Below are 12621 nucleotides of genomic sequence, written 5' to 3'. Positions count from 1 at the left end.
GCATCCATTTCTTCTAGATTGCCTAATTTGTTGGCATATAGTTACTCATACTGTTCTTACAATTGTCTGTATTTCCTTGGTGTTGGTTGTGATCTCTCCCCTTTCATTCATGATCTTATTAATTTGAGTCCTATCCCTTTTATTCTGGATAATTCTGGCCAGAGGTTTATCGATCTTATTAATTCTTTCAAAAAACAAGTTTCTAGTTTCATTGATCTGTTCTATGCTTTTTCTGAAGTCTATTTCATTGATTTCTACTCTAATCTTTATTATTTCTCTTCTCCTGCTTGGTTTAGGCTTTATTTGCTATCCTTTCTTCAGCTTCTTTAGGTGTAAGGTTACCTTGTGCATTTGGGATTTTTCTAATTTTTTTGAGAGAGGCTTGGATGGCTATTTATTTCCCCCTTAGGACCACCTTGGCAGTATCCCATAAGTTTTGGACTGATGTGTTTTCATTCTCATTAGTTTCTATGAATTGCTTGACTTCTTCTCTATTTTCCTGGTTGACCTAATCATTCTTCAGCCAAATGTTCTTTAACTTCCAAGTGTTTGAATTCCTTCCAAATTTTCTCTTATTATTGAGTTCCAGTTTCAAAGCATTGTGATCTAAAAATATGCAGGGAATAATCTCAATCTTTTGGTATCTGTTGAGACCTGATTTGTGACCCAGTATGTGGTTTATTCTGGAGATACTTCCATGTGCACTCGAGAAGAATGAGTATTCTGTTGTTTTAGGATGGAATGTTCTGTATATATCTATGAAGTCCATCTGGTCCAATGTGTCATTCAAAGCCCTTGTTTCTTTGCTGATCTGCTTAGATGATCTGTCCATTGCTGTGAATGGAGTGTTGAAGTCTCCTACTATTAATGTATTATTATCAATATGTATTTTTATTTTGGTTATTAATTGGTTATGTAATTGTCTGTTCCCATGTTTCGGGCATAAATATTTACAATTCTTAGATCTTCTTGTTGGATAGACCTTTTTAAATAGTAATATAATTTCCTTCTATATCTTTTATTACAGTCTTTGGTTTAAAATCTACTTTGTCTGATATGAGGATTGCTACCCCAGCTTTCTTTTGAGGTCCATTAGTGTGGTAAGTGCTTTTCCAAGCCCCATTTTCAATCTGGAGGTGTCTTAAAGTTCAAAATGAATCTCTTGTAGATAGTATATGGATGGGTCCTGCTTTTTTATCCCTGCAACCTTGTGTCATTTGATGGGAGCTTTCAGCGCATTTACATTTAGAGTTACTTTGGAAAGATAGGAATTTAATGCCATTGTATTGTCTGTAAGGTTCCTGTTTGCAAAGACTTTCTGCTTCTTTCTGGTCTTTTTGACTCTTGGGGTCTCTCCATCCATTCTGAATGACAGCCTTCCAGATAAAGTATCCGTGGCTGCATGTTCTTTTCATTTATCACTCTGAATATGTCTCATGATCCCTTTCTGGCTTGCTAGGTTTCTGTGGGCAGGTCTTATGTTATTCTGATGTTCCTTCCTCCATATGTAAGGAACATCCTCTCCCTGGCTATTCCGGCAATTGTTTCCTTGGCTATAAAATTTGCAAGCTTCACTATTGTATGTCAGGGTGTTAATGTATTTTTATTGATTTTGAGAGGGATCCTCTCTGCCTCGTGGCCTCAAATGCTTGTTTCCTTCCCCAAATTAGAGAAGTTCTCAGCTTTGTTTTGCTCAAATATACCTTCTAGCCCTCTCTCTCTCTCCACCCCCTCGGGGATCCCAGTAATTCTGACATTGGAACATTTCATGGCATCATTAATCTCTGCAATCTCTTTTCTCGTGTGCTACTAACAGCCTATCTCTGTTTTCCTCTACTTCCTTCTTTTCCATCAGCTTATCTTCTAGATCACTAATTCTCTCTTCTGCCTCATTTACCCTTGCTCTCAGAGTATGTAATTTAGACTGCATCTTATTCATAACATTTTTTAGGTAACCAGTTAGATCTCATTTCTGCTTTTAGAGATTCCATATTGTCACTAATGCTTTTTTCAACCATAGCTATTAAGTTCATGATTGCTATCCTGAATTCTATCTCTGACATTTTGCTTATATCCATATTCATTAGTTCTGTGGCAGATGGCGTTGTCTCTGTTTCTTTTTTGTTGTTGTTGAGAGTTCCTTCTCATAATCATTCTGTAGAGGGATGGTTAAGTGAATGAGCAGACTCCAAAATATCAACCACAACCCAAGCATGATGCACGCTAGCAAAATCCAGAGTGGTCAGAAGCAACCACCAAAACAAAGAAAGAAACACAAAACCAAAATGAAACACAAGAATAAAATTTATAAAATTAAGAAATGTTTAAAAAAGAAGGTCAGGGGAAGTGTGGCTGTAATCTCTTTGTGGACAAAGCAGGGTGTTTCAGGTGCTCATGGCTGTATTTTGGTCTGTGTGTTAGAGGACATTACTTCTCAAAATTAAAAGGAAAGTAAAATGTGTGTATATATATAAAGGTAAATTTGAATAGTGAGAAAAGGACAATAAAACATATACCTATAAAAATATAGGTGTGAAAAAATACAAGTTAAAAAGCTACTATGAAATAAAAGCTGATCTAATAAACATCTAGTTGAAATGAGAAAAAGCTAAAAAGAAGAAACAGAGAAGCAGCATAAGAAAAAGAGAAAAAGAAAAGGAGAGTTTTACCTAAAAAATAAACAAGCCGTGAGGCAATGCCTCGACATCAATATTCTATTTTCCACTGGCACTGGGATTTTACCCTCTTATGGGATCCATAGAGTTGTTGTCCACTTGTTCTTCCAGCCTATCTTCTGGGGGAAGAGGACTGCCGTGCTGTTTCCAAGGTAACCCTGCTTGGGCAGAGATGCCCTGCCACCTGTCAGGGGGATGGTCTCAGTGGAAACTAGTCTTCTCTGCTTTTGTTCCCTGATGGCTTTCCACCCCTCTTCTGAGGGTCAGAACAAAAAAGGCCGCACCCAAACCTCTGGCCCAGAGCAGAGAAATTGCAGTCTGCTCTCTTCACTAAACCCTCCAAGACACTCTCTGTTTCTGTATGTGCCATCAAAAACCGCCACCTCCCACATTGTGCGCCCGCATTAACTCTTTCAGAGGTAGTCCCAGGGGCCTGGGAGTGTCACTGCCGTGTATGCTTCTAAAGCCTGGAGTGGCTTCATGATCATGCATGCACCTGAACCTCCTGGATCCTGTCTGGGCACTGCTCTAAAGCCCTTTCCCGGTCACTACTGCTCTGTGAGTTTTTGCCTGATCACGGGCTCAGGTTCCTGATTTTTTTCAGGCAGCCCAGTAGGAGAGCAATTCTCAACTGGCCCAGCTAGTGGTTTATAACAATCTGAGCTGAAAGTCCCTTCCTAGGTTCTCTGACTATAACCTGCCTCTGGTTCCACTGCTCTGGCATTCTGCTGGTCCAAGAAGCCCTTTTGGCTCTGAGGCTTCTCGTATCCTGAGACCATAATACTCTACCTAGGATTTTGCTTCTTCATTTCCAGAGCCCCTTTTACTGAGGGATGTTGCTCCCTAGAGCAGATTTCTAAGGGTTCCCATTATGTGATCCGGTGTTCTATCACTTTCCAGGAGCCAGCTTATGGAGGCTCCCTCCTGCTTCTCTTTATCTTCTGATGTCTCCCCACAGATTCATGACTCCGCATGTCCTACCTTGCAAAAAGCAGTTGCTTTTCTGCTTGTAGAGATTCAGATATATATTCTTACATCTTAGGCTGATTTCGTGGGTGTTCAGAATAGTCTGCTAGATATCCAGATAAATTCAGGGGACTGGTTGAAATGGGGCTCCCCTACTCCTGTGACATATTGCCTAACTCCTAAAAAGTAACATTTTTTGATCAAAGAAAAACTTCATATAAGGGCTATGACCCCACATATTGAGAAATGCAGGCATTAGTAAATAAAGAGGTCATGAAAATTTTCTTCATTGATCATTTCTGGTATCCCAAGACTTGCTCTCTGTCTTACATTTCTACTTCCTCATTTGAATCTGGATGAAGACACTATCATTTCCCCCATTTATTTCCTATGCATCTCTTACTCCTGAGCTCACAAAATTGATTCATTGCTTCCAATGATCTCTATTTCATCAAGAATTAATGAACCTAAATTGGCCATATCTCATGCTAATGGCAGCTCTGAACTATGGGACCCAGGCAACTGTCCTGTCTTCTTCTATGTTAAGCAGTTACCCATTGTCCACATCCTGTAGTCAGCAAGAATGGGTTCTCATGCCTCCTAGAGATTCCTCACCTCTAGGTATATTCTAATGTATATTACAGAATGTCAGTTAATTTAAGCATATAATTAATTTTCAGGATTTCAGTTGTTAATAATATAGGAAAAATAGGATGCAATCTTATAAGAAATTTAAAATAGCATGGAATTTTGACCCAGAATAGCCAAAGTACATTGATTTAAATAATCTTTTCCAAAACTCTTCCTTCACACTCCTTTGTCGGGACATCTAGTCTTACACAGATACAGACAATACAGGTAGGTATAGATATCTTCGTATGTTACACACTTGGATGTCAGCTGCTACTCTCCGCTCTGTAATCGCAAACTTTTATACTATATGTGGGTCAGAGTCAGATTTGCTGGGTCAAACTGACAGTTCTAGACCTAGAAACAGTGGAAAATAATAGTACCATTGGGTAGCTGGAATGTGGGAAATGGAGAGGTTCATCAAAGTCTGATTCAAATGTCCTTTCCAAGCAAAATAAAGAAGTATAATTATTCTGTCCACAGGTCTGGAAGGACATCACAGGTCAGCAGTTGATTCCCTCACTCAGATGATCTGGTGGTTCTAATGCATTTGGCCTGCTATGCATATAAGCTCTTCTTGTGGACTAGTGCTTGTGGAAGTCCCCCCTGAAAGAGTGATGAGTATCTATGGATCTGTTTTTTACCTTCACTAGTATAAATGAAATGGAAATATGATCTTAGCATTCTGCCAAAATCAGAGAGACTCATTATGATGACTGGGTAAAAAAAATGGAATTAGAAGAGAAGAGTACCACTGACTGAGACACTTTATTCTTTTGCTTCTGAAGACTCAAAGATAATATGTCCATCTCCAACATGACAGTGTTCATGCCTTCTGTGTTGACACTAATAGGGATCCCAGGCCTAGAGTCTGTGCAGTGCTGGATCGGGATTCCATTCTGTGCCATGTATCTCACTGCTTTGATTGGAAATTCCATGCTTCTGATCACCATCGTTTCAGAGCGCAGCTTCCATGAGCCCATGTACATTTTCCTAGGCATGCTAGGAGTCACAGATATTGCACTTGCTACCACCATTATGCCCAAGATGCTTGGCATCTTGTGGTTTCATGTACCAGAGATTAATTTTGATTCTTGCTTGCTTCAAATGTTTCTCATCCATACATTTCAGGGCATAGAGTCAGGCATCCTACTATCCATGGCCCTGGACCGTTATGTGGCCATCTGTTATCCACTAAGACACAGTGCGATCTTCACCTACCAGCTGGTCGCCCAAATAGGGGCTATGGTAACACTCAGGGCTGTCATTCTGGTAGCCCCATCTTTAGTGCTAATAAGGTGCCGGTTTCAATTTTACCATACAACCATCATCTCCCACTGCTACTGTGAGCATATGGCCGTTGTGAAGCTGGCTGCAGAAAATGTGCGGGTCAACAAAATCTATGGCTTGTTTGTGGCATTTGCTGTTGCAGGATTTGACCTGATATTCATCACTTTGTCCTACATACAGATATTTATCACAGTTTTTCGTCTGCCCCAGAAGGAGGCTCGGTGGAAAGCATTCAATACCTGCATCGCCCACATCTGTGTCTTCCTCCAGTTTTACCTCCTCGCCTTCTTCTCCTTCTTCACACATAGGTTTGGTGCTCATGTTCCCCCTTATATTCATATCCTCTTTTCTAGCCTCTACTTGCTGGTTCCCCCATTTCTCAATCCACTTGTCTATGGTGCCAAGACCAAGCTGATCCGCATTCATGTGGTGAAGATATTTTTTTCATAAAATCCACTGTGGTTAACAGCTGTAGCCTTCCCCTTCATGCAATAGTAACAAGCTCTCAAAATTACATATAATACCTACCAATCCACATTATTTGAGATGTTTCAGTGTTGTATATTTGTTTTATGCAGTTTGTGTGCATTTTATGTTTTCATATCATCATACCCCATGACCACTATCAATACAACTGGGTAATGAAAGGAAGAAACACAAAACAAAATACTGAAGATATGATATTTCCTTTTCTTTTCTCTTTTTCATTCCCTGGTTCAGCTTTCCTTTTTATGGATTCTTCTCCTGAAGTACTCACAAATATACACTATCCCTGAATTAAAATGCACTTAAACCCATTGTTCTAGAGTGTCCCGGTACTCAATGTCAACAGGTGTTGCTGTGTCTTGAACCTTTTCGTCATCTACAAAATTTTTTGAGGAAGTGTGTTTTGAGTATGTTGTGTCAAAACAAAGAAACATGTAAACAAAACCAAGCGTTTATGGCTGTGAGATGGGAATATAAAAATTTCGGTATATCTCCAGAATCATTCAGGAATTTCCAGATGCAAAAATCACGAGAAATCAAGTGCTCCATTTTACACACTCATGTTTTTTCTGTTACCTCCACTATTTCTTTATTACCTCATCAATTGTTATTAAAGTACAATATGTTAAATATTGTGCAAGGGAATAGTGGCAGAGGGGTGAATTAGACACTACGCTTAAGTTTCACGGATTTGTTTCTTTATATTTCTGAGAGGGAAGAAGAGAGAAACAAAGAGAGAAGGAAAGGAGCAAGAAGTTGTAGTGGTGTGCACTGAGTGTGAGGTAAGGAAACGTTGAAGTCCAACTGAAAGCAGCAGGCAAGAGAGTTAAAAATTTTAATTATGAAGCCTGGTTCCTGAAGAATAACGAATGATTGGTCCCATAAGGAAGGACACACTATGCCAGGTGGATGATAGAGGAGGCAGGACCTAGAGAATGTGCTTAATGTCACAGCACAGATTTTTTTCAATGTAAGATACAATTTGGAGAGACACAGATTACTATGATATCAAATAGGCCAGAAGGGCAAATTGGGTAAAGGGCAGCAGGATGAATAAGTCACGGGGATAAAAAGTACAGCCTAGAGAATAGAGACAAGGGTATTCTAATAGCTTTGTGTGGTGACAGATGGTGGCTCCACTTGCTGTGAGCCCACCATAATGTGTAGACTTGCTGAATCACTCTCTGTACCCCTGGAAATAATGTAACATGTTTGTCAGCTAAACTTCAAGTAAAAAAAAAAAAGAATGGCCATGAACCCTCTTTAAAGAAGATGAACTTTATTCTGAAAGTTATTGTGTGTCATTAGAGGTTTTCGTCATAAGATAAACACAGGCTCTTATGTGCATGTGTAAATGTTTCTGTGTGGGTGTGTGTATCTATCAGGCAGGTGATGGCATATCTTCTCAGTGGATATAAGACATCATGCTTTTTAATCAGATGAGGCTATTAAATTAATGAAGAGATGGAGTGTTTTAACTAAGATTAACATCTTCAGAACTTAAGGCTAGTGGACCATTCCTGAAAAATTCAGCTCATAGATCATTTACTGAAAGATGATGGAAAATATGCATACGTGTGCAGATGTCCATAGTTTGATTTGTGACATTAAAATCAATGCATCTATAAAATAGACTGCATGTCATATAAATGGGAGATACTCTGGCTTATTTAATGGGTTCAGGCTCAATCACATATCAATGACTGCTGAGGATGACTCTTTGTAAATCTAGGGGATGTCTTGGGACATCTTTTGAAAATGTTTTCAATTTAATATTTATTATATAATTAACATATGATATGATTATAACAGATTGCCAATAGGGGTTGTTGTTCTTAGATAACATAGTTTCTTTAGGAATAAAACTGTGATATTAACAGAAGTAAGTTCTTAGGGGCGCCTAAGTTCTTAGGGGCACCTGGGTGGCACAGCAGTTAAGCGTCTGCCTTTGGCTCAGGGCGTGATCCCGGCGTTGTGGGATCGAGCCCCACATCAGGCTCCTCCGCTATGAGCCTGCTTCTTCCTCTCCCACTCCCCCTGCTTGTGTTCCCTCTCTCGCTGGCTGTCTCTATCTCTGTCTAATAGATAAATAAAATCTTAAAAAAAAAAGAAGTAAGTTCTTAATGTTTTAACCAGGGTTCGGCAACCTCCTATGGAAAGAGAACAGTACATAGTGTAGGCTTTGTGGGCAAAGGCAAATCAAGACTATTACGTAGGTATTTAGATAGTAAGATAGAAGATATATTTGCACAAAAAGTTTTAATGATATTCAAAATCTAATATGAAAAATAACAATCCCGATTGTGTAGTTTTTGTATAATTCAGTCTAAAATAGAAGAAAGGAATTTATTTTTTTCTGAGAGATAACATTCTGCTTAAGTGGGGCTGAAAGTCAAATATTCCCTATCAACATATTGATGGCAGAATTCATCTGTAAAAACTGTTGTCAACTAGTGGGCTACCCAAAACAAACAGCAAGCCAGGGTGGTCTACTATAATTCCAAGATTATTTGGAGAAGTTTGAAATATATCTAACAAAGACAAATCCTGACAGTCGTTGTAGAAATAGTGGGGATATAAAATTGGGAGACAGAACATGAGACTGGAAACTGTTTGCACTATCCTCGATGTAATTATGGCATAAAATATCTATTTTAGAGTGCATATTGTTCCATTATTGTGACCTTCAATTTATCAGGACCAGTTCCAATCTGAGACCTGAAAAGGGAAAAAGGGAAAGCGAATGGGTCATTGCAAGGACAAGAGGATAACTGGGACTCTCTATCCTCCCACCAAAGGGCTGGGACAATTACAGAATATGTTCTTGGACAGGAAGTTGCATGAAAAAGACATGTATATTTTGTAATGGATCATTTTAATGATTTCTAGAATCTTCCAAATGATCCTTCAAAGAGATTGCATCAATTGTAACAATGACTATTGGCACTTGTATGTCTGAATTCTCAAAAACACTGATTATGTTTGAGATTTTCAAGTTTTGACAGTCTGTGAAATATGATTGTCTTTATAATTAGCATTTATCAAAGACTGCAATAATTATGCTGCTTTTCTTCTACTTGTATATCCTTTCTATGAAGTCCTTTATTGTTTCGTTTGAGCACTTTCTGATTGGAGTTCATTTTTAATTTATGTGTTTAAAATCTGATAAATAACTATTGAGTTCAAGTTTTCAAGGGTTTTATTCCTTGGAACTTCATGATAGAGCTTCCAACAGGCCATGGGCTTTCCCTAGGAGGAGTGATTGCAGATTAAGAAAGAGGTCTGGATGTTAGTTCAGGTGCAGGAGCTAACTCTTTATCCTCTTGGTGTTGGCTTTGAGGTGATGGAGCAAAAATGCACTGGACCTTTGATAGAAAAACCCAATTGTGGCTGCTTGTGGCTGGAAAGGTCAAAACTCAAGAGAGGAGTGTTGACTGGAAAGGAATATGGGCATTATTCAGGAGGCTGGCCACTTGGGGAGAAGGCAGACCCTTGTCCAAAGGCCATTCTGTGGTTTCTGCCTGGCGCAGGGATTTCTAAATGAGTTTAGGGCACTTAATCAATAAAGGGATGACTGTGGTCTGTCCGTTTCTTTTTTTTTTTTAAGATTTTATTTATTTATTTGACAGAGAGAGACAGCCAGCGAGAGAGGGAACACAAGCAGGGGGAGTGGGAGAGGAAGAAGCAGGCTCTTAGTGGAGGAGCCTGATATGGGGCTCGAACCCAGAACGCTGGGATCACGCCCTGAGCCGAAGGCAGATGCTTAACCACTGCGCCACCCAGACGCCCCCGTCCATTTCTTGATTATGTGCAGACTCCATAGTGTCAGCTACAGAAGTTACCCAGTGCTCAGCAGTTGTGCAGTTGGGGGTCCTGGTTCCTTAGTACCTGGGGGTTGTGCAAGGGGACCCGGTCTCTATACTGTGACATGCAAGAGTTCTCTGGTTTTTTGTTTTGTTTTGTTTTAAGATTTTGTGTATTTATGCATTTATTTATTTATTTATTTATTTATTTATTTATTTATTTGTCAGAGTTAGAGAGAGAGCAAGCGCATGCACAAGCGGGGAGAGCAGCAGGTAGAGGGAGAAGCAGGCTTCCCGCTTAGCAAGGAGCTCCATATGGGACTCGATCCCAGGACCCTGGGATCATGACCTGAGCTGAAGGCAGACACTTAACTGACTGAGCCACCCAGGCATCCCAAGAGTTCTCTGCTCTTTCAAAGAAAGAAAACATGATATATACATATACAAAGAAAGGTTAGTTAATCAGTCATGCAGGTGAAGAGCGTTTGCTAACGTGTAAAGACTGCTCGGTTAGTAGGGGGGCTGACATGGCTTCACCTTCTAGGTTTTTGCAAACCTTTTTCTAAATGACTAATTTGGGTAGAATAACTTGCCATGTGACCTCTCTCCACCCTTCTTCTTAGTATAAAACTAACCATGGGTTAGAAAAAAATTCATATTTTAAAGAGTACAAGATACTGGTTTTTAGTAAATTCAGAAAGTAGTGTGACTGACACTGCCCTCTAATTCCAGAACATTTTCATAACTCAATTAAGATACCCCATTCCCATTACCAGCTATTTACCGCTCATCCTGTGCCCCGTTTATGGAAAGCACGCATCTACTTTTGTCTCTATGGATTCAAGTAGTCTGGACATTTCAAGGAGTAGAGCACACAATACATGGCCTTTTATGTCTGACTTCTCGCACATTGCATAAAGCTTTCCAAGGTTCACCTATGTTGTAGGATAAGCAGAACATTTTATTTTATTTTGTTTTATTTTTGAGTATAGTTGACACAGCATCACATTAGTTTTAGGTGTACAACATAGTGATTCAACCTTATAATACGTTCATCACAAGTGTGAAAAGCACCAATTTCCATACACCACAATGACAGTACCATTATTTAGAACTTCATGTATTTTTATGTCTGAATGAAATGTCATTTCATGGATATACCCAAGTCTGCTTTTGAACCTGGCAGTCAGGACTCTGCCCACATGAGTTTTTCCCTGAGCCATCACCTCTCTGCATGGTAAAGACTCCCATTTGAATTCAGACATTTCCAAAAATAGTATAGGCCTGGCCAAGCCCTTCTATTTTGTATTTCTCATAATTCCTATAAACTTTTATCTTCTCACTTGATGAACTTTATCAACCATTGCAGTAAAAGCTATTCAACTCCATTTATAACACTGTTGTATTTAAAAATTAGGCTTCTGTTTCTGGTTTTCTATAGAAAGCTTGTGGAATAAAGAGCCACTTCTGAAAATGTGTACAGTGTATTCCCTATTTTATCTCGCAGAGGTAATTATTTCTATTTAATAAAATTTTTAGAAGCTCCAAAGAACTGTATCTATTACCAAATGAAGAGTCACATTGTTTCCAAAATATCTACTTCCCTGTATCTCTAAAGGGTTTTAACTAAACAGTATCTAAGAGTTATTTTCTCTCTCACTCTCAGTAGCGTTATGATTCTGTGATGTTCAAATACTTTTTGCATTTCCCAAAAGTATCTTGTGGGTCATTCAATATGTTTATAATATTATTCTCTAGACAAAGAGTAGTTCACAAATTTCAGAATGTACTGACCTCACCTCAGCTTCCTCCATATTCTATCTGAAAAGTATCCTTTTTGTTTTCCTTGAAAATATCTTATTTTAATTAAGCCCACCATTGTTATCCTGATGGACAGCTGATACTCCAATGTACTAATTTGCTCCTTTTTCTGGTGTAACAGCTCTGGGTATGGCTTTATACAGTCTGTCAACACAACATCTCTGAGTGCACAGCTGGGAAGAGTCCTAAAACCCCTGTGAGCTCGCCCAGCACACAGCACAGCCCATCCTATACCACTGATTTTTCTAGGATGAATGCAATTTTATGGCAGTTTAATGACAAGATGGGAGTCAGAGATTCTTTCAATGCAAAAAGAACAGGTCTACTACATAGGGCCTCACCCAATGACACACGACAAAAACTATGTGACTCTAACACAGTCTTGTTAGACTCTCTTTTACCACACAAAGAATCTGAATCTTTTCGGTTCTTCTGCTTGAGACCAAATATTCAAAGTTCAAACCCTTTTCTTCACCTAAGTAAATGTCAGGCACGAATAATCATTTGTTCAAAACCTGAAATAGATATTCTGACTGGCACTAAAATTTTGAAAATGCACACTATTACATCATCAGAATTATGATCACGACTGGGACAGTGTCTATATCACATAGAAATATTCCATTTAGTTCTCTGTCAGATTGTCTACACTGATTAGTCTGAATATCCTGAAATGTTTTCATTTCCCTTCATTGGCTCATCATTTTGTATAAAAGTGTCAGTGACTGTGTTGTCTTGGGGCGCTGTCTTCTCCTAGAAGTTTCTGAAAGGATGGTCATTTTGGCTCCCAGTCCCCAGGGACACCAGGATTTGAGAGTTTTTATTAGATGTAGATCTGCTATTAGACAAGTTCTCCTGGGTTTTGAACCATATTGTGCCTGCTTTTCACCCTTGTCCCAAGCTAATTGAAAGCTCACCAGGACTGGTGCAAAAAATCCCCAGGTGGCTCC

The 12621-nt window shown here is 39.2% G+C and overlaps 1 protein-coding gene across 1 annotated transcript; it reads left to right on the top strand.

The window, feature by feature from the left end:
- Positions 1-5072: 5072 nt before the first annotated feature.
- Positions 5073-6011, top strand: LOC103680784 (olfactory receptor 52A1-like). The gene has a single exon (XM_008710267.1). The coding sequence runs from the start codon at positions 5073-5075 to the stop codon at positions 6009-6011; it is 939 nt and encodes a 312-aa protein (XP_008708489.1).
- Positions 6012-12621: the final 6610 nt, after the last annotated feature.

This window comes from Ursus maritimus, unplaced genomic scaffold (genome assembly GCF_017311325.1).
Source record: "Ursus maritimus isolate PB19 unplaced genomic scaffold, ASM1731132v1 scaffold_16, whole genome shotgun sequence".
NCBI classification, from domain to species: Eukaryota; Metazoa; Chordata; class Mammalia; order Carnivora; family Ursidae; genus Ursus; species Ursus maritimus.
This window is presented reverse-complemented; position numbering and strand designations above follow the sequence as displayed.

Coding starts and splice junctions, on each gene's coding strand:
- LOC103680784 (XM_008710267.1), top strand. CDS start 5,073: ATGTCCATCTCCAACATGACAGTGTTCATGCCTTCTGTGTTGACACTA.